This window comes from Symphalangus syndactylus, chromosome 9 (genome assembly GCF_028878055.3).
Source record: "Symphalangus syndactylus isolate Jambi chromosome 9, NHGRI_mSymSyn1-v2.1_pri, whole genome shotgun sequence".
Classification (NCBI taxonomy): domain Eukaryota; kingdom Metazoa; phylum Chordata; class Mammalia; order Primates; family Hylobatidae; genus Symphalangus; species Symphalangus syndactylus.
This window is the reverse complement of record NC_072431.2, coordinates 131,178,184-131,196,429: the sequence shown is the minus strand read 5'-3', so window position 1 is coordinate 131,196,429 and position 18,246 is coordinate 131,178,184. Positions and strand designations below refer to the sequence as shown.

At 36.5% G+C, this 18,246-nt stretch overlaps 1 protein-coding gene across 21 annotated transcripts in view; it reads right to left on the bottom strand.

The window, feature by feature from the left end:
• PTPRD (protein tyrosine phosphatase receptor type D) overlaps positions 1-18,246 on the bottom strand; it is a 2,314,079-nt gene that overhangs the window by 204,935 nt on the left and 2,090,898 nt on the right. For 10 of the 21 annotated variants that reach the window (XM_055294264.2, XM_055294271.2, XM_055294267.2 and 7 more), the window contains 4 exons: positions 10,830-11,018; positions 7,166-7,276; positions 3,520-3,789; positions 95-676 (listed from right to left, as the gene is read on the bottom strand). In XM_055294264.2, the coding sequence (XP_055150239.1) occupies positions 95-676; positions 3,520-3,789; positions 7,166-7,276; positions 10,830-11,018 (1,152 nt within the window). Of the gene's footprint in view, positions 1-94; positions 677-3,519; positions 3,790-5,752; positions 5,765-7,165; positions 7,277-8,856; positions 8,875-9,586; positions 9,596-10,829; positions 11,019-18,246 lie in introns of all 21 variants that reach the window. The other 11 variants (XM_063609868.1, XM_063609869.1, XM_055294266.2 and 8 more) reach the window with 4 other exon arrangements.

Below are 18,246 nucleotides of genomic sequence, written 5' to 3'. Positions count from 1 at the left end.
ATTCATACCATCTTTGTTCTTTGTTTTTGTCCTTCTCACCTCTTTGCACCAGCCCTTCCCTCCTGCCCTACTTCCCATCCTAAACCAAACTTACCTCCTGTCTGAGTGATGACTTGTATGTCACTTGAAAGTGGACCATCTCCAATTGACGTAAAAGCCAGGACTTTGACAGAATATGTTTTCTGGGGTACTAAGTTGCCAATAGTAGTGATTTGGCTGTCGGCTACATTGTGTTTCATCCAGTTGTTGACATGTTGAGTGGGATCCATTGTATAATAAACTCTATATCCTTGGATCTGTCCATTTGGCTCTTCAGGTTCCTTCCACTGTACCAAAATCGTGGTCGAACTCAACATTCGTGCCTGGACATCCCTCGGGGCACTGGATGGTGCTTGCTCTGAGGTTTGTGTTAGCACAGGTTCACTGGGAGGCCCCCGCCCAATGTTATTGACAGCAACAACCCTGAATTCATAATCTGAGTAGGGACTTAGTCCAGCGACACTGTAGCGTGTGGTCGCCACCCCATCAATTTCTTTGTAAGGTTCCTCAGAGTTTTTAGGTTTATGCTGAATTATATAATAAGAAACAGGCTCAGGATTCCCAGAGTCCCACGTCAGCGTGATGCTTGTAGCTGTGCTCTCGGTCACTACAGGAGTTCCTGGAGGTTTGGGTAAGGCTTGGATGGGGGAAGATAAAAGAGAATGACTACCCATCATCCCTATAATGTTTCAAGAATCTATAAACTCTACTATGAAAATGACAGGATTATGTATCTACTGAAGATTTAATTAAATGAAATTATAGCAAAGAGTAGTTTTCTGAATGGCCAAGAAATACAGTAAAACATACATAGGTGACACAAATCCTGCTTTACTACAAGGGCTTGACAGCATATTTTTAGGCTTGTATCCAAATCTTCTACTTATTAGCTAAGTGATCCTGCACACATTTCTTAACCTCTCTTTGCTTTAGTTTCCTCATGTGGAAACGGGAAAAATATTATTTAAGTTATATTGTACAGCTGTATGTAACTGTATTTCATGGGTTTGCTGTGAAGATTAATGAGCCAATCCACTAAGATTCTTAGAATGTATCTGGAAGCCACAAAAAACCTTAGTATTAGCTGCAGTTATTACTATTATTATACCAAAAGCTTGGCCAATTAGCCCCTTGCCCCAGTAAATAAATGGTATAACTGAAATACCAATAAACATTGAAAAGAACAAAATGTGGAATACACTGAAACGAAATTAAATTGCTATGAAAGAACAGCATCTATATTCTGGTAAGACATAGTAACATTATTAAAAATTTTCTGATAAATGAAAAACCAAAAATCTTAAGGGCAAAAGAATAGAAATTTCAAATCAATGTTTTATTCTTAATATTTAAAAATTGCTGAAGGAACTAAATTAAGGCACATTCACTAATCACTTTTTAAGGTATTTTATGGTCATATTAATATGCATTCTATATTCCACATCAGAAATATCCGACGTAGATACATGACAAATATTTGCAATAAAATCCATCTTTTTAGAGGTCTAATTGTTTCTTTTTAGCAGAAGAATACAAATCAAAATACTACTAATTAAAAATATAAACTGTCTGCCTTGCTGACCTCATATTCAAGTGCCTTATTCTAAACAACGATTCTGAAACGCAGTGATATTAGGGTAGGAAGGGGCATTCTAATAGTTGACTCTTCAGAGAAATCTCGAAGGGTAACATTCATATAATCAGCCCATTAGTGTCCCTGTTTCCTTGCCAACATAAAGGCAAGAAGTATAACACCCCCTAGAATGGCAGCGTTTCAAGAGCAGCAAACTTGTACTTCTGACATACTGTAAAATTGTAAATGCCTAGAATGCTGCCTGGCACTTGGTAGGTTTTTAATGACAACTGTTGAACAGTTAACTGAATAAATGACTCAGCACCCATTCTCCTCACTCTGTTCAGCCTGTTCTTTTGTTTTGATTTATTTTAATTTGCCATTAAGATTCACCCTTATGTTTTGTTTATTTTTGAGGTGGAAATGACAGGGAAGTGGCAAGAGTCAGGAGAACAAAGATGAGAAGGTGAACAAAATATTAGTTTAAAGTGGCCCCTGCTTTTGGATTCTTAAAGGTTTTCAGCAAACCTTCAAATATTTAAAGCTGAAATGGTAATTTAAAAAAAGGTGATTAAATATTTACACGCTACTCAAAGAACTACAGAATGATAATATTTTACCAAGGGAATTTATTGAGAATAATAATAAAATGAAATTTGTTTAAATATTCTGGCCTGGCATTTTTCAAAGCTGTGTGTGATTCAGATTCCCCTACATGTCTTTCTGAACTTTCAAAGCAAATACAAATACTGCTAATTAAAGTTGTGCTCACTGATATTCAGCTGACATTATTAGTTTCACTAAGTCGCATTTATTGTACAGTACAGGTTTTATGTCTGTAATGTACGGATGAATACATGTGTGCTTATTATATTAAGGTTACACAATATAACATTATTTCACATGATTGTAAATGTTGACAATGTGTACTTTTGTTCTCATGTCATTAGTTTTATATAGCATATATTTGATATATATGCTTGGTTAGAGATATGATACCAATTATAACATGTGTATTGCATTTTCTAAGATCACCCCCTAGAATGGCAGCTTTTCAAGAGCAGCAAACTTGTACTTCTTACTTGCTGCTGAATTCCAAATGCCTACAACATTGCCTAGGAAAAGAAGACAATTTGTGTTCATTTTGCAATAGTTCTAGCCATCTGCAGAAAACTTAAGTTGCCCTATGTCTGACTCAATTTGCAAACACTTTCTAGAATTCTATAAACACTGGGGGGGAAAAAAACGGTATCCTTACATGCTTGTACTCTTTTTCTCTTTAGTTCAAAAATATTCATGTAATATAGTACTTTGGTTATATTTAGTCTGTTTTTTAAAGGAAAGAATATATCTTGAGCACTCATCTATGCAAGGTGAAAGATAAAACTAAAACAGAATATACTCCTACTTGCCTTTTGATTTTTAATAGTAGGGCCCACCAAAAAGTTAAATCATCTATTATTAGACTATGTTGATTTCAACTTTTTTTTTCTTCTTTTACCTTTGTATTTAGAAATTTTAAGCATTTATTAACGCTCATATTGACTTTTCTTAGGGTTCTTATCAAGGTTCTGGTCTAGTATGTAGACTGTACACATCAGTCCCACCATAATGGTCGACCATGTCTAAAATTCCTAGTTCTGTCTGGTTAGTGCCTGGGCCTCCATGGACTGTCTCTTAATATTCTGATGATTATCTCTACATAGGCTGCCAGATACTTCCACGAAAAAATCCGCCTATCTAGGCTTACGCATGTTATATAATACCACAGATATGATTAGGTTATACACACATTTAAAATGCTGAATAATGAATTATTTTAGATTTTCAAGGATGGGCTTTCTAGAGGCATTAGTCACTTGGCTTGAGGGTACCCAGATCCTCAAAGCCTAATCCATTAAGCATACCTTTGACAGTGATCTGTGCTATTGCTTCAATGACACCCAGTGTTGACATAGCAACACAGGTGTAATTTGCTGACTGTCTTACATCATTCAGTTCTAGCACATTTCTTCCTATTGGCATATCATCTTCAGGTGTCAGATCTTCTGCCCCCAACATCCACTTTACATAAGGCATTGGTGACCCCACAGCCACACAGGTGATATTAACGCTTCCGCCTGGCATGATTTCATGATTAGTGGGTGGGATAGAGAATCTTGGTGGGACGCGGCGAACTGGAACAAAACACAAGGGAAATGATAACGTATACAAAGCAAGAAAAAGTGGATTATTAAACACAGGACATGCACCGTACAGACACAATTCAACAATTGAAACATTGTGGATTGTTCAAAAACAAAACATAAAGAAAAACTGTGGATAATACAGACCATACAAGTATGGTGTGTGTATACACAGATTTATTTATTTAGTTTAGTCACTGATATCTTAGACACACTCATACAAAAGTTGATTCAGACCTACAAGGGCCCCACAAAAAACTATCTACAAACTAACAATACACAAACATCATGCATAAGATAAACACAAAAACATATACATGCAGGCATATAACAATGATTCTATGCAGGCATGTATATGCAGAAAAGGGGGCTGGAAGGTCACCAGCATGTTTAAGTTGAGTATCAAAACCAACTTCAGTGCTGTGCGCTTCCAGTTGATGTGAATGTAGGTGTGGGACCACACTGTCACATCTCAGCCCTGGAAAACATCACCTAGAGTACACTGAAAGTGCACTTTATGTTTTCAGATTCATAGTGGATGCAGCCTCAAGACCTCACACTAACACTGGAACAAACACAGAAATGTATATACATATTGATTTACAGTCACAGAAGAAGAAACAGGCTAACACCAGTAGAGATACTGGATTGGGTCATGCAAGGCATGCACAAGATGGAATCTCAAGGCCCATGCTAAGGATATTGAAAGAATGGCTGGAATACAAGACAGCAATGACAGCAGAAGAAATAATGGGGCAATAGAAATAAACACAAAAGGAGGAGGTAATGTATAATGATTGAAACACAGGCACTTAGGGGATAACAGGGTTGAAAGATAGTAGATTAAGCTCAAGTTGTTAAAGGTAAGGATTGCAAATTCGGAAAGGGAGCTGGGTATTTCACATACAGGACTCCATTCAATTCATAACTAAGGTAAAACAACATAAATGACAACAAAATCTTTTAAAAGGTTTTTTATGCCCACATTCAAATTGAGGGACACTGGATCTAAAACATACAGCGGGACATGACATTAAGAGAAGAGATCATATTAAAGCAACATAACACAGAAAAATTACCAAGCAATTACAGTTCAGTGTTCCTGCTTCAGATAATCTGCAGGTTTATGTGTGTTTAAGTAAATGTGTTTTGGATGTGATACAAGGAGAAGGTGAGAGATAAATTGGTTTCATCTGGGGCTTTTACTGGCAAAACATCATACCATAAGAATTGGAGATCTAGAGGGTAATCTTTAGGGAACACACCTTAAATACACTTAATAAAGATTTTTTAAAAATTATAAATAAACTGATAAATAACCTCATAACCCCAAGAAGAAGATAAGTAATTCTGTCTGAAAACTTTTTGGCTGCACTTAAGGTCAAGATAAACTTCCGCTGATTTGAGATGGCTCGCTGCAATGGCCTCATGGGTGAATGACAGTCATAGGAGAAGAGAAAGCTAAGCATGCCTCCTGCAGCCAATTCACAGAGGTTACACACAGCAAGCAGGAGCCAGTGTAGACTCTGAGGTATCAAAGGACATATCAAGAAAAATGGAGGAGAGTTTAGTCTTCATGCTTGGGATTAGGGGAGAAACTAGAAAAAGTCATTCTATGGACAGCAGGCATCCTTATAAGACAGAAATTAAAGGCAGGGTGGGAGATGGGGACAGTGGAGCAGGAAGGAAAGCAGGAACACTGACCAAGTTCACTGGACCTTAGAGAGTTAAGTGTTACCAGTTACCATGCACCCAGGTACATTCGCTCCCATCATGCGCCACAGTTAGATACCACCAGCAAGCACCAGAAGCCATGGCCAGGGCATTCTCTGCTAAAACATATCATTAACCAAAAGAAGAACACGATGCAGCTACATTCATTTCATTTGTATTCTTTGTTATTGGTTTAATTAATAGTTTTGTAGGGTGGGTAAAAAGTAAAAAACACACCAACCTTCTCGCAGCTCTGAGGGATGTAGGGGGTTTGATGCAGAACACAATGAAATGAGGAAAGGAGAAAAACAAGGGAAACACAGAGAGAGTAAAAAGGCCATATCAAGGCTTTCAACTGCTACTTGAACATCTTTATTCGCTCTAGTTCATCCTTCCTATCTCAGCTGGAAAAGTTAGCAATATCTCACAGACTAACATGGTATTAGAAACAATAGCTAGCATCATTTTGAAATTTTCCATGGAAGAAGGTACACATGCCTCATGCAGCAAGGGAGGTCACTATTGTGGAAAAAGGATCAAGGGACTTTCAAAGAATTTAGAGAAGAAATGACTTTCTTCATATTTCCCCACCCCAGACTCCATAAAAAAGAAAAGAGAGAAAAACATCCCCAGGGAAACAAAATTACCTCTAGCAAAAATTTCAAAATCAAGCTAGGTATTTTCTTAAGGGCACCCATCCTACTGTAGCTTAAAGCCCTCTCAGTCTTTTCTTTAATCCCACCCTCACCCATGCCTTCGTGGTTATTCACAGATATGTAGACCAGGAATAAGAACACTTCCACTGGATAAAAAAAAACTCCAGGAACTGGCTTTGAGAACTCTCGGGAAGAGGAAGTACTTCTTTCTAGTTGAATGGAAAGGCATAGCCATTCATAAGCTCACACAATTTAATCATTTCTATTACTTCATGAGAACCTATGAATGTATCCTCATCATTCATTCTTGTCTCAAGGACAACTCACATTACTATTTAAAAAACAGTTTTCCATTGCAATCAAAAAACTAAATGTTTCAGTAAGTCTTAATAATTCAAACAAAAAGGTGTACATATGTGCACATACATGAATACACATGTATATATAATACTATGTGTTTATAATTAAGAAAGTATACAAAGACGGAAATACAACTGTGCTATGTGCATGTAGCACTTGTTTATAGAGTTAGCAGCTTTATCCTTACAGTTTCAGCAGCAGGGGTCACGAAGACAAAACACCTTTATGCTTGGAATTGCACAGAGAACTGATTAGTAGCACACCAAGCAATTATTTCAGGGGTTTAATAAGGAAACAGAAGAGAAACAACAGAAAAAAAAGAGAAAGAAAAAGAGGAAAACCTCAAACAAATGCAAAGCACAGTTCAATCAATGCAGTAAAAATAGAAACGAAGATGTAAAAATGCAAATATACTTACAAACTCCAAGCCTCAGGATAGATTAGACTCAAGAGTTGTCTTTTGGAGTTAAACAACATATTTTAAATTTTTAACTTTTCTATTTACTAACATGTTTCAGCTACGGTCACTATTACCAAACCAGCTTGTTAACTACTAATATAACAACACGGACCCTGCGGCGTCTCAACTCCCCCTGAGCCTGAATGAAGAAGCGATGCCAGGGTTATGTCATTCCTACCTCTGACATATAAATTGGCAGGAGCGGAATAGCGAGTGCCCGCGCTGTTGGTGGCAACACACTCATATTTTCCTTGGTCAGACTCTTCACTCTGCTCAATCTGAAGGGCTCCTGTATGGATATAAAATATATTGCCAAAGAGATGATCAGAGAAGGCTTTCTCAGTTCAGAAAGCTAAACCTCTTAACAATATGAAAAGCCCTGCAAAGCGAAGGTCCACTCAACGTCGATTCAATCTCTTGCTAAGTTGCACAGACAGAAAATGATGCGATGAGAAAAACATATAGAGATTATTTTTTTTACATCATCAATGCTAGCATTAGAAATCAGTATCTCTTTTCCCAAGCAAGACTTCTAGTCATAATTAACGTTCTTATTTCCTAGACTAATAAAATGAAGATGGGTGAGACTGCTTCAAGGAAGTATGGCTTTTAAATAAAACAAAAGATTAATTTTTGGTTTTGTTTTGTTTCATTTTGGTACCAAAAGTGGCGCAAAAGATAGGTACGCTCAAAAAAAACCAGGCTGGGTTTTCAAGAAAGTCTTCTGCTGAAGAGAGCCAAAAATACGCAGCGAGCACAAAAAGGCTGCACAAAGCAAAAAATTAAAATTAGTCATTATAAATTATCAAAATATCACTTAAAGAAACAAAACTCCCTTAAGACATGCAGATTTTTAAGAAAAGAAAGACAGTTTTCCACGACTTACAATCATTTATTACGTTTGCTGAAAAACAAAGAGCAGTTGAATTAGAAGATTTTTAAAAAGTTAAAAGGCATGGCCTATGCCACAAGGAAGAGCCAACCAACCACTGCTTGAGGACCCTGAGATGGATCCCCAAGACACCCATCAAAATCCACCAGTGGGATTAGCAGTGTGGTGTCACAAAACCCCAAGAAAAATACAAAACAAGAATTACAAAAGAAATGCACACTGAGTCGAAGTATGAAAAACCAGCAATACCACATACCACCAAGAATACTGAGCACCTTTTGTTTCCATAGCCTGAAGGACAGAAGATCCAAAAATCCGGAGACGAGTAATCCAAGAAAAAAAGAAGTGGGGAAAAAAGCATTGCTGTCAGTGTAGACGAGTGGGATCAGGTGGAAAGGGGAGTCATTCTTTGACTTTTAAGACATTAAGAGAAAAAAGAATTGAAGAACAAAAGCAAAAACCTTTTGAAAGATAAAGACAAAAAGCAGATGCTCCAGGGTGTCTTCTGCATGTCTGCCACTGTTCTCCAGACCACCTTGGCTTTGGTCCAGAACAAGAACAGCTAAGGAAGAAAAAAATGATCTTTTTTTTTCTCCGGTTGGACAAAAAAAAAGGAAAAAGAAGGAAAAAAAAGAAAAAGGAAAAAGGAAGAAGAAGAAAAGGAAAAAAAAAGAGGGACAGATGGTACGCTGTGACTGGTCTGTGGTCTAAAGACCCGGATATGCTTTCTTTGAAGCATATCACAACTTAAATAATCATTTTCATAAAGAAAGAAATGAACAAAACAAAGAGAGAAAGAAAAAGGAAAGGAAAGTTCACAATATGAGAGTCACTGATCATAACCAAACAATACAAAGAAAAAAAAAAGTTGATGGACATTATTGGAATGACGCTGAAAACAGGACAAAGATGAGAGGGATGAAAGGACAGAAAGAATGAGTAAGATCATTCTGTGAACGTTAGTTCAGCACTCTTACCTCTTATTGGTGTACCACCTGGGTGGATAATATGAATGCAAATAAGATTAGAAAGAAGAAGCATTAGTACGAGAAGAAGGAGGCTAGGGCTGGGGAGAAGAATTAAATTAGATTTACAGAATTAAATAAGGTCTTAAAAGAAACTTGAATTACTATACTGATAAAACAGGAATATATTAGATAGTATTATTAGATCATAAAAAACAAGTTGCATTATACCACAGAGGGTAAAGACCGCAATAGGCAGCATTGCCTTTCTCAGAGAAGCAAATGAGTTCTCAGGTCTGGGGTCATATAGGGTTAGAATTATATCTTATATGCCTCATATCTCTTAAATAAAAAAAAAAAACTATACAATATTTTTGAAGACATAGTTTAGGAAAACACTGGCTAATCTATTTAAGTATATATATAGATATGCATATATATATATATACTGTGATAGGAAACGCTAAAGACTAACCGGAAACAAACACTGTTGATTGGATATCTTATACTACTTGCTATGCTACATTGGTGTGCCATAACTTGTGTACTATTTAATTTTTCTACACAGTGTTCTTATGGTAACAGTTCTGTGGAGGTGTGTGTGGGAGCCACTACAGAGATCTGGTGTCTACACTGACAGTTAGTAAAATGCATGCCATGCATTTTATTAATAATAATAATAATAATATTCTGGATATGGAAATTAGTGGGGTTGAAGTGCGCTTCAGAACTAAGCACTTACCAATAGATTCTGGAGATTTAAATACGGAGAGAAGAAAGACAGCATAAAAATATTATTATATTCCTTATAATTTGGTACAAATTTTTCAGAGTTAAAGCTTTATATACTAAATCATCTATGTTACATGTGAATAATTAATTCTTTATTTACAATAACAGAATGCTAATCTATACAATTCTGCTGACAACAAGCAAAAGAGGCAGTTAACAAGACGCTTTAACATCACAGGACAGGTCAAAAGCTGAGAATTCTGGGAAGACAGGCAGTTAAACAACTTAGAATTCTATACCAATATTACTACCAATGTCAAAGTAAATACCTTATTATTATATGTCCCTGTGAAATTACCTAGGGACAGGCTCTAAAACTTAAGAAATTTAGAATTATCTCTACTTTTAACCTAAGAGAGCAAAGGCATAAACTTGGGACGGGAATGGGAAAAGGAGAAAAGGGTAAAGAGAGAGAGAAAACAGCAAAAGCTGGAGTCTACACCAAAAGCAGACTTCTGTAGATCCAGTCACTGGAGGGTTCAAAAACCTTGATGGGCGCACACTACTGTGGCTAACGTGTAGAAAATGTTCACTCACAATGATATTATCATAGTATTAATAAAAATCCCCTCCTTTTACTGGTATTTTCTAAAGACTTTTAAAAAAATACATCTGGTTACTCATGAGATAACATTTCTGTGTTTTTATGTATTAGTGAAAAGAAAGAGGATGTGCCCAGACTTACTAAACTTTGGTACTTTGATGAGTTCAAATGTAGAAAAGATAGCAGAAAACACACTTTAATAAAATTGAATCATTTTAGAGTTTAATATGAACATTTTATTTTTTAATGGATACAACCATTGGAACTCCTTGCAAGTTCTGAATGAAGTCCAATGTTGAAATAAATTTGTTTCCAAAGAAAACAGAGAAAGAAGAAAGAAAGAGGAGAAAATGGATCCATCAAATACTGCGAAAAAGCAGTAAATTAAAAAATTATCAAAAATACAGTCACAGCAGTGAGCAATGTGGATTAAACAGAAGCTGCAAAACACACAGAGAAAAGGAGAAAGACAGACTCTGAAACACGCTATGACATCACAAACATGGACCACCCATTAAGTAACAGAGAAAGAGAAGAGGGAGAAAAATCAGTACCTAGAAATAAAAAATAAATTAAAATTAAAAATCGAGAGAAAAATTAAAAAAAAAAAATTCTCTAGGAGTTAGTAGAAACAGTAACAAGACCCTACCTGATCGTAACTGCTTAATACGACCATTGTTGTTGCTTGTGTCCACGGGTAAGAAATCTTTAAACCAAGTGATTTCTGGATCCGGATTACCACTGGCTGCACAAAGCATGGTGGCCGTGCGAGTACGCTCAACCACCTTCAACTGTGGGCCCATGTCAATGGTAGGGAAGCCCCTGGGAATTTGATCTTCTGCAAGACAAAAGGTGATAGAAACATTCAGTTAATAAGTCAGATGCTCCAAACTCAAGAGATTCCCCAGAAATCTCTCTTTACCTTATTCAGTGCTTGTTGAGAATCTAACACAAACCAGGCACTAATAAATTAGAACACAGTCACAATGCTGTTACTGATCAGAAAAGTAAACACTCTATGTAAGAGGCCAACAGACTAACACAGAGCTCAGACGGGGCCAACTATGATGAGGGGATGCAGTGAGTTTTCCAAGAGCAAAGACGGAGAAATAATTATAGGGTTTGTGCTTGAGATCAGTGAGTACCCAGGGGAAGCTCTGATGTAAAGTTGGCATTTAGGAAAGAACACAATCGGCCAAGTCACAAAAAGGGGAGAAGGAGATTTTAGAAAGATTCGGGAATGTCACAAATGTAGGCGTTGAGGTAGGAAAGGTTTTGCTAAGAGACAAGCATGGAAGCCAGCAGTGCCAGCTTGGAGAGTACTTGGGGAACAAGCAGAAGCTAGGTCACGCTATCTGTTTCAAAGCTGGTATGTTTTTCTTATAACTCTATGTTTTCCCACACAAGCATAAGGTTCAACCCAAATTGATTACTTTGTAAGAGTTTCAATTAACCAGAAAATTGTCTGAGGATGCTTTGCAAAAGAAGAGCAAAGGCAACTCCTTATTAATGGCACAAAAGCATACGTTCCTTACAGGGACAGGAGAATGCTTTCCTCCATCCCAAAGATCTGCATCATTTTCAGTAATTAAAAAGTTGAAATTCCTAAATTTTGAATCTCCAACTCATGCAAAATTCTCTTCTTGCTACCCACATCGAAACTGTTCCAGATCCCAGCTCTGGAGAAATTAAAATCACTTAAATCCCACAGTCATGCTCCACACTGATAACTGACATCGCCAGCTCTTCTAGCCAGGATTAGAAAGGTGTGTTCTATCTAAGCATTGAAAGAATTTTAGTTAGATTGGTGGCAATTATCCAAATTAGAACACGGCCATTTGTTTGAAGATCATGAATTTTTTTTTATTATACTTTAAGTTCTAGGGTACATATGTACAACGTGCAGATTTGTTACATATGTACACATGTGCCGTGTTGGTTTGCTGCACCCATTAACTCGTGATCATGAAATATTTTTACTTCCAATTGAGTCTGGCATTGATTTAATCAATACCCCCTCACGGCCACTGATAAATTTTCATAAGCCACCAATTCTAAAATTACTCGAAAGCATAAACAGCAGCGAGCAAAACATTAGATATCATCAGATCTGGCATATCGCTTCTCCTTGGGTGCCTCCTACAAGCTCCAGTATAATCCATGAATCCACAGTTGATGGTGAATCATACCGAGGTTATGTTACAATTTCTAATGAAGAAGCTCCATTTTGATGCTTCCACCGTGTTGTCAGTCAACAGCGTGTGTTCTCCAACTCTCTCCCTCTAGAGCAGAGGGGTAAACTCAGTCTCCTAAACCTCACTAGCAAAGTCCTTTTCAATCAGGTCTCATTTTTCTCAGCCTCTTAGGGATCACCTCTCTCAGAGGAAATTTTTCTTCTGCCCACATTGAAATTCTCACCACTTCCCAGACAAATCATGTCTGCTGGGTACTCCATGCCTCTAGGAAGCCACACAGCCAAAGTCACCTTCTTTGTAAATCTTTTCCAAATTCTCTCAAACATATTTCATTCTTTCCTCCTCACAGCTACCATAGCAGCGGCTACTCAAATCCACTGTCTTGTACTTATTAACTCACGAGTTTATCCCTCCACACTAGGAGTTCCTCCATGTCTCATCTGTATTCTGCTCCCTTGCCATCATGCTAGCCTGGGTTTCCAGATTTTAAGAGAAACTCCAGTGATTCCTAAGTATGAATACATATCAGTGACTGTTTAAAAAAATATATACATCCTACTATGCAGAACTTCTGGTAGAGAGGCAACCAGTTAAATAGTTAAGGACCAGAGAGATTCTGAATGTGAATGTGAAAGAATGTAAGATGCTACCAAAGATTAAAGCTCCCAAGAAAGAGAAATTTCACTGAACAACAGATGCAGTTATTGTAAGATAAAACTGATGGACTATTAAGGAAAAGCGTAGACTCTGGCTCTCCCGCTGGACAGGATAGAAAGTTTCTATCTTTTACTAGCACAGTCTGTGAAAGACCAAAAGAAGCTGAGGCAAGTTTGATGTGACACCTGATTCATGACATAATACCTTCCTATCAGACCAGGTAGTTAGGGCCAGGTACTAAAGACACTTATAAAAATAATTAACTGCAATGAGCTAAACTTCACTTAAGTTGAAAGATGTGGCTCATTTGTGGAAGCGGTAATACATTGTTTTTGTGAATGTTTACACATCATCAGCCAAGCGGAGGTCTACAGTAGATAAGTGTCAGAAACAGTAGTTAAAAATTGAATTTCAAGATGATTTTTCAAGGCTCCAAAAGAAACTTAAAAATTAATAGTGGGATGCAAATTAGGCTATGCTGGTTTTAATAATCTATTCCACATGAATTTCATCAGGCTGTTCTTTATGTCTTTAAAGGTTTTGCCAATATATTTACATTACAACATAGTTCTGATGTTGTTGCGGGAAAAAAGAGCAGAAAGATCAATAGCTGCTATACCACGCACATTATATTATTAAATATCTCACTTGGCAGCTATTGACACAAAGTGCTTCAAAGGATAAAAGTAATTTACCTCAAGTGCTCCAACACCAACTATACTGCCTTCATAAAAATGAGTTTCTGAAAAAGCTCTTAGAGTTTGTGGTTGTTATGTTCCATTTTTAAAGCAACCAACTTAGGTTAATCAAAAATCACCTTGCGATTCCTGAGTGGTTTCTGTATGTCCTAGGACACTGTATCTCTCCCACGGTGTTTAAGTACTAGTTACATTTGCCTGCATAAATATTGCTCTGCTAGTCATTACTTTTCTTCTACAAGTTCATCTCTCGGAAGAACTGAGCCAATATTCAGTGCTGATCAGTGGCAAGTGCCAAAGGCTTAAGATTGTTGAGCCACTTACTAAAGGCTCTTACCAAAGAAATCTAGATTTAATAACGGTTTATAAGAAATATAGTCCTCACCTTGGGGACAGCCGACAAAATTGACTTGTACCCTCCTGAAAAGCAGTCTAATACATTTTCCATGACCTTTCTTTTCCTTCCTGGCTCATAAAGAACACTCCAGAGCCCCCTTTTCATATACACGAGTGCACAACAAAGATAATCTTTCTTGCATACTAATGGGACAGAGAATGTAAAGAGCATTCCTTTCTTATTTTTAATAAGGGTAATTAAATTCTATCCATCCCTCGTTTGCACAGAATCTCTTTGAGCGCACTTTCTTCATTAAATTTTCATGAGAAACATCACAATGTAACAGATTCAAATAGCCAGAGCTGTTACACGTTGACAGTTGTGGCTTGTTTCCAATCTGACTGTCAGGTATTTGGCAATAAAACTCAGTATTCAACATAAAACAAACTGTAGAAATAATGAAATTTCTAATTGGAATGCTTATCTCCGTGGGTGTAGTTTAGAAGATGTTAATTGCTTTTTTCTTCACCCTCTATATTTATTAGTGATTTATATAAAACTGCCATTTGATAACATCAATTTTGACAGCTCCTCAAATGTGCGGTACCAGGAACTTCGGAATCAAATCAATATCCTTAATACCTTAACCACACAAACTTTCGCAGGAAAGCAGCTAGCAAAAATTAACAAATTATCAATATGCTAGTAGCTTTAAACTTTTACACGAGGTGAAAAGAAAAACATTTTGTCCTATTCATTAATGTGCTCATTAAGCTTTAAAGTGCCTTACTTATCACTGTTCCATATGAATATTCAATCATGCAGAATTAGCTACTAATTCATCAACAATTTAAATCAGACTTGACCTTCACAAAGCCATTTGGTCTGTCATTTTGAGAGGCCATTAAAGGGCAGATTACTACATACTTGTGCTTAGTGAATCATAGAGTCATACATATTTTGTTTGGAATGGCAGCTATAATAGACCTGGAAATATAGCACATTCTTTGAATCTGTTGGGATCGTAATGAAATATGCTGATACAAAACTTTCAGTTCAATTAAGGAAAGTGAAAAATGAATGTGAGCATTTTCCAGAGTTAACTTCCCATTGTTGTAGAACTTATTAACAACACTGATCTACCCAGGACTTGAAAGGAATGAATCCATGAGGAAAATAGTCTGATGCTGTTTTGTAGGTAGTCATGCCTTACATATCTGTGAATGATCAAGTAACAGGTTTTACATAATTTGCTCAGTTAAACTGTTTTCATTGTTCATGCATAAACAATATTAATGATGCTCTTACTTTCACTCCAGTTTCACAAACACTGAATCTCTTCTTTGAAAGGAAGCCAGGAAAATCTAAATTGCCTGCTAAAGCTACAGGCCCCTTCCAAGGTGGTCCTAAGTACCTCTTCTTGCCTAATCTTGCTAGGGCTCTTGCTGAGTGATTTCAACCAGACTAGTCCTTTGACTCTGACCCCAACTGATTTAATGAAGTCTTCAGTAAAGAACTGTTTGCCATGGTATTTGGAAAAATCCCAATTCTTAAGATTAACACAAATATGTTTATGAAGAAAAAGCATGTCCATTACATCAATGGTATGCTTCTTCAAGTGCAGTATTTAAAAATTTGGCAAGTATACCTGAACACTTAGATATCATTGACAATACAGAGGTTTTGGCAGTAATGGCAATACAATAAAACAAAAACACAATATGGATGAAAAGACAAGCAGCTGTTATCATGAAGCATTCATCCCCTGGAATTACTTTTCTAAGTTTCAAACAGTTCAGAGTGGCTCCTCGTTAAAAGTCCCCAACTAGTGTTATCAATAAACCGTAATAATAGTTAGTATGTAAGTGTGAACTCTTACAAGCTCACAGGAGGGCAGGAGCTACTTGTTATTTCCTTTGTAACCTTCCCAATGTTCAACAAATACTCACAATTAGACATTTTTATGATGCTTTGACAATTGCTTTTTCAGCACTCACTCATGAGGTATCTCTCATTCCTCCTGGAATGTCATTCATTGAAATACCATTCCTCAATGCCATTCACTGAAACAGTCATTCTTCAACTGTTTGTGACTACACATTTGGCCTCCTTGAGTATCAGTCTATTAAGAGGCAAAGCTTTCTCACAGTCTCATTATTTTAGTGTCATAAGGAGTATTAGACTTAGAGACTTACAGAAATGGCTGTTTGTGACTTTATTTTCACAATCTTTAGTTTTGTCAGCAAGTGATTTTCCTTCCATTGAGAATATGCAATTTAGGCTTTCCTTCCTTAATTTATCATAGTTGCTATGTGAGAAGCACACAATTTAGTCCTTGCTTTCTTCATTTTACAGGAGACTTTCCCTCATATATTGGTTGTAAGTTCCTATGTGTCAAAAGTATGACCACATGACAAAACCACATGTACAAACACAATGAAACTGAAAAGAACACAATAGAACACATATCTATATTCTACCATTATTCTATCTATAGAATAACGATGGAATTCTTGGTGTTGAAACTAATGGCTGAAAAAGCCCAGGAATGAACCACTCAGTTTTTTGTTGAGGCAAACACTGTGGGTCTTCCTTCACTGACAGGAATAAAGATTTCTAAGTCACTGGATATCTTACGGTTTGAGTCATTCATATACTCTCACAGAACAAGAGTGATTTCTTTTCTATGAAGGGTGGAAAGACTGAGTGAGGAAAGTTTTCATTAACATAAGAAAACAAGAAAAATGATAGACTAGTAATATGCAGCATATTTTTAAAATGACAGTCCTAGAGTATATATGGACTTTTTCACCTGTCAGAGAATCAGTAGTGCTCCATGGAGCAGAAAGTCAGCGGATTTTTATACTTAAGAAAAAGTACAAACTTTCTTGGAAAATTTAAATACATATTGGTCTTAAGGTGGTCAAATAAGTTGGCCAAGTAGATACTTTAAAACAAGATATTTATGAAAATTACACTATATATTGAAACAAGAAGATAATTTGAACTATTAGTTCTAAAAACCTACTGGATAGTCAATAGATGGCATCATTCATTCTACAAATATTTATTGAAGGCCTCCTTTGTGCTGGACTGGGCCAGGCACTGGGTATGAAGTAATCTAGATAATCTCTATATTGTTGTGATTTAATTGTATCTGCAGGATAATTAGCTTCTTTGAAAGTAACAATAGTACCAAGCACATACACAGGAGGATTGAATTAGATAATGCATTAAACGTGCCTAGTGCTGCCTGGCACTAGTGTCTGGCATCTAGTAAAATACTAGCATATATGTACTTGCTTTATTCCAAGCTCCAGCAATAGATCTAAAGGTATCAGAGGCATGTGACTCTAAGGCTTGATAAAACAAGAAGTGCAGCAATAAACTGCAAATGAGAAAATATTCTATGCAAATGATAAAAAACAGGGATTATCTAGACATGCAACTAAATTTAAAGGGTAGTGTCTGTGCCAAGTAACCACTGCAAAGCTAATAAATGCCCTCTTTTCCCTTTGAACAAGATTTTAGGCCCTTTGATTAATCAACAGTACAAATAAGTAAAATCCATATTGTCAGATGATTTGTTCCTAAAAATAAATTTTAAAAATAGCTCTAAATATTTGGGATGTCGAAGGTTGTTGTGAACAACTGAAAACGCTGGAACCAACTGTTTTTCCCTATATCATGGCAGGCACTTTTCTTTCAGTTATTCAGGGAAGGGGAATTAAGTATTCCTCATCTTGGGGAGTAGGTCATGTTAACAAGCCTATATGGCCTTCTTAAAGAAAATAGTTTTTAAAAAGATGATGCCAAGAAGTCAGAGTTTTGTTTTTTCATCTCAAAAGTTTCCTAACATTCTGAAAATAACTGTTTGGGGAAAATGATATAAATCAAGAAACACCTCTGTGGCTAGTTCTAGTAGCTCCATTAATTGTTCAGCTCTGGAGAGGGAAAATCTCTCAATGACATTTGTCTAATATGATGCTCTTACTAAATCCCACCTTTAACAGAATGGAATTTAGTAAGAAGATCATATTAGACAAATTTAAAATTTTACGTACTACAAAGCACTATAATGCCCAGTATCTCTAAAATACAAATATTTGAACCTTATTAGAGTTCCTTGAGGTAAATAAGGATGGTATCATTATCATTTTTTGTTGCTATAAAACAAAG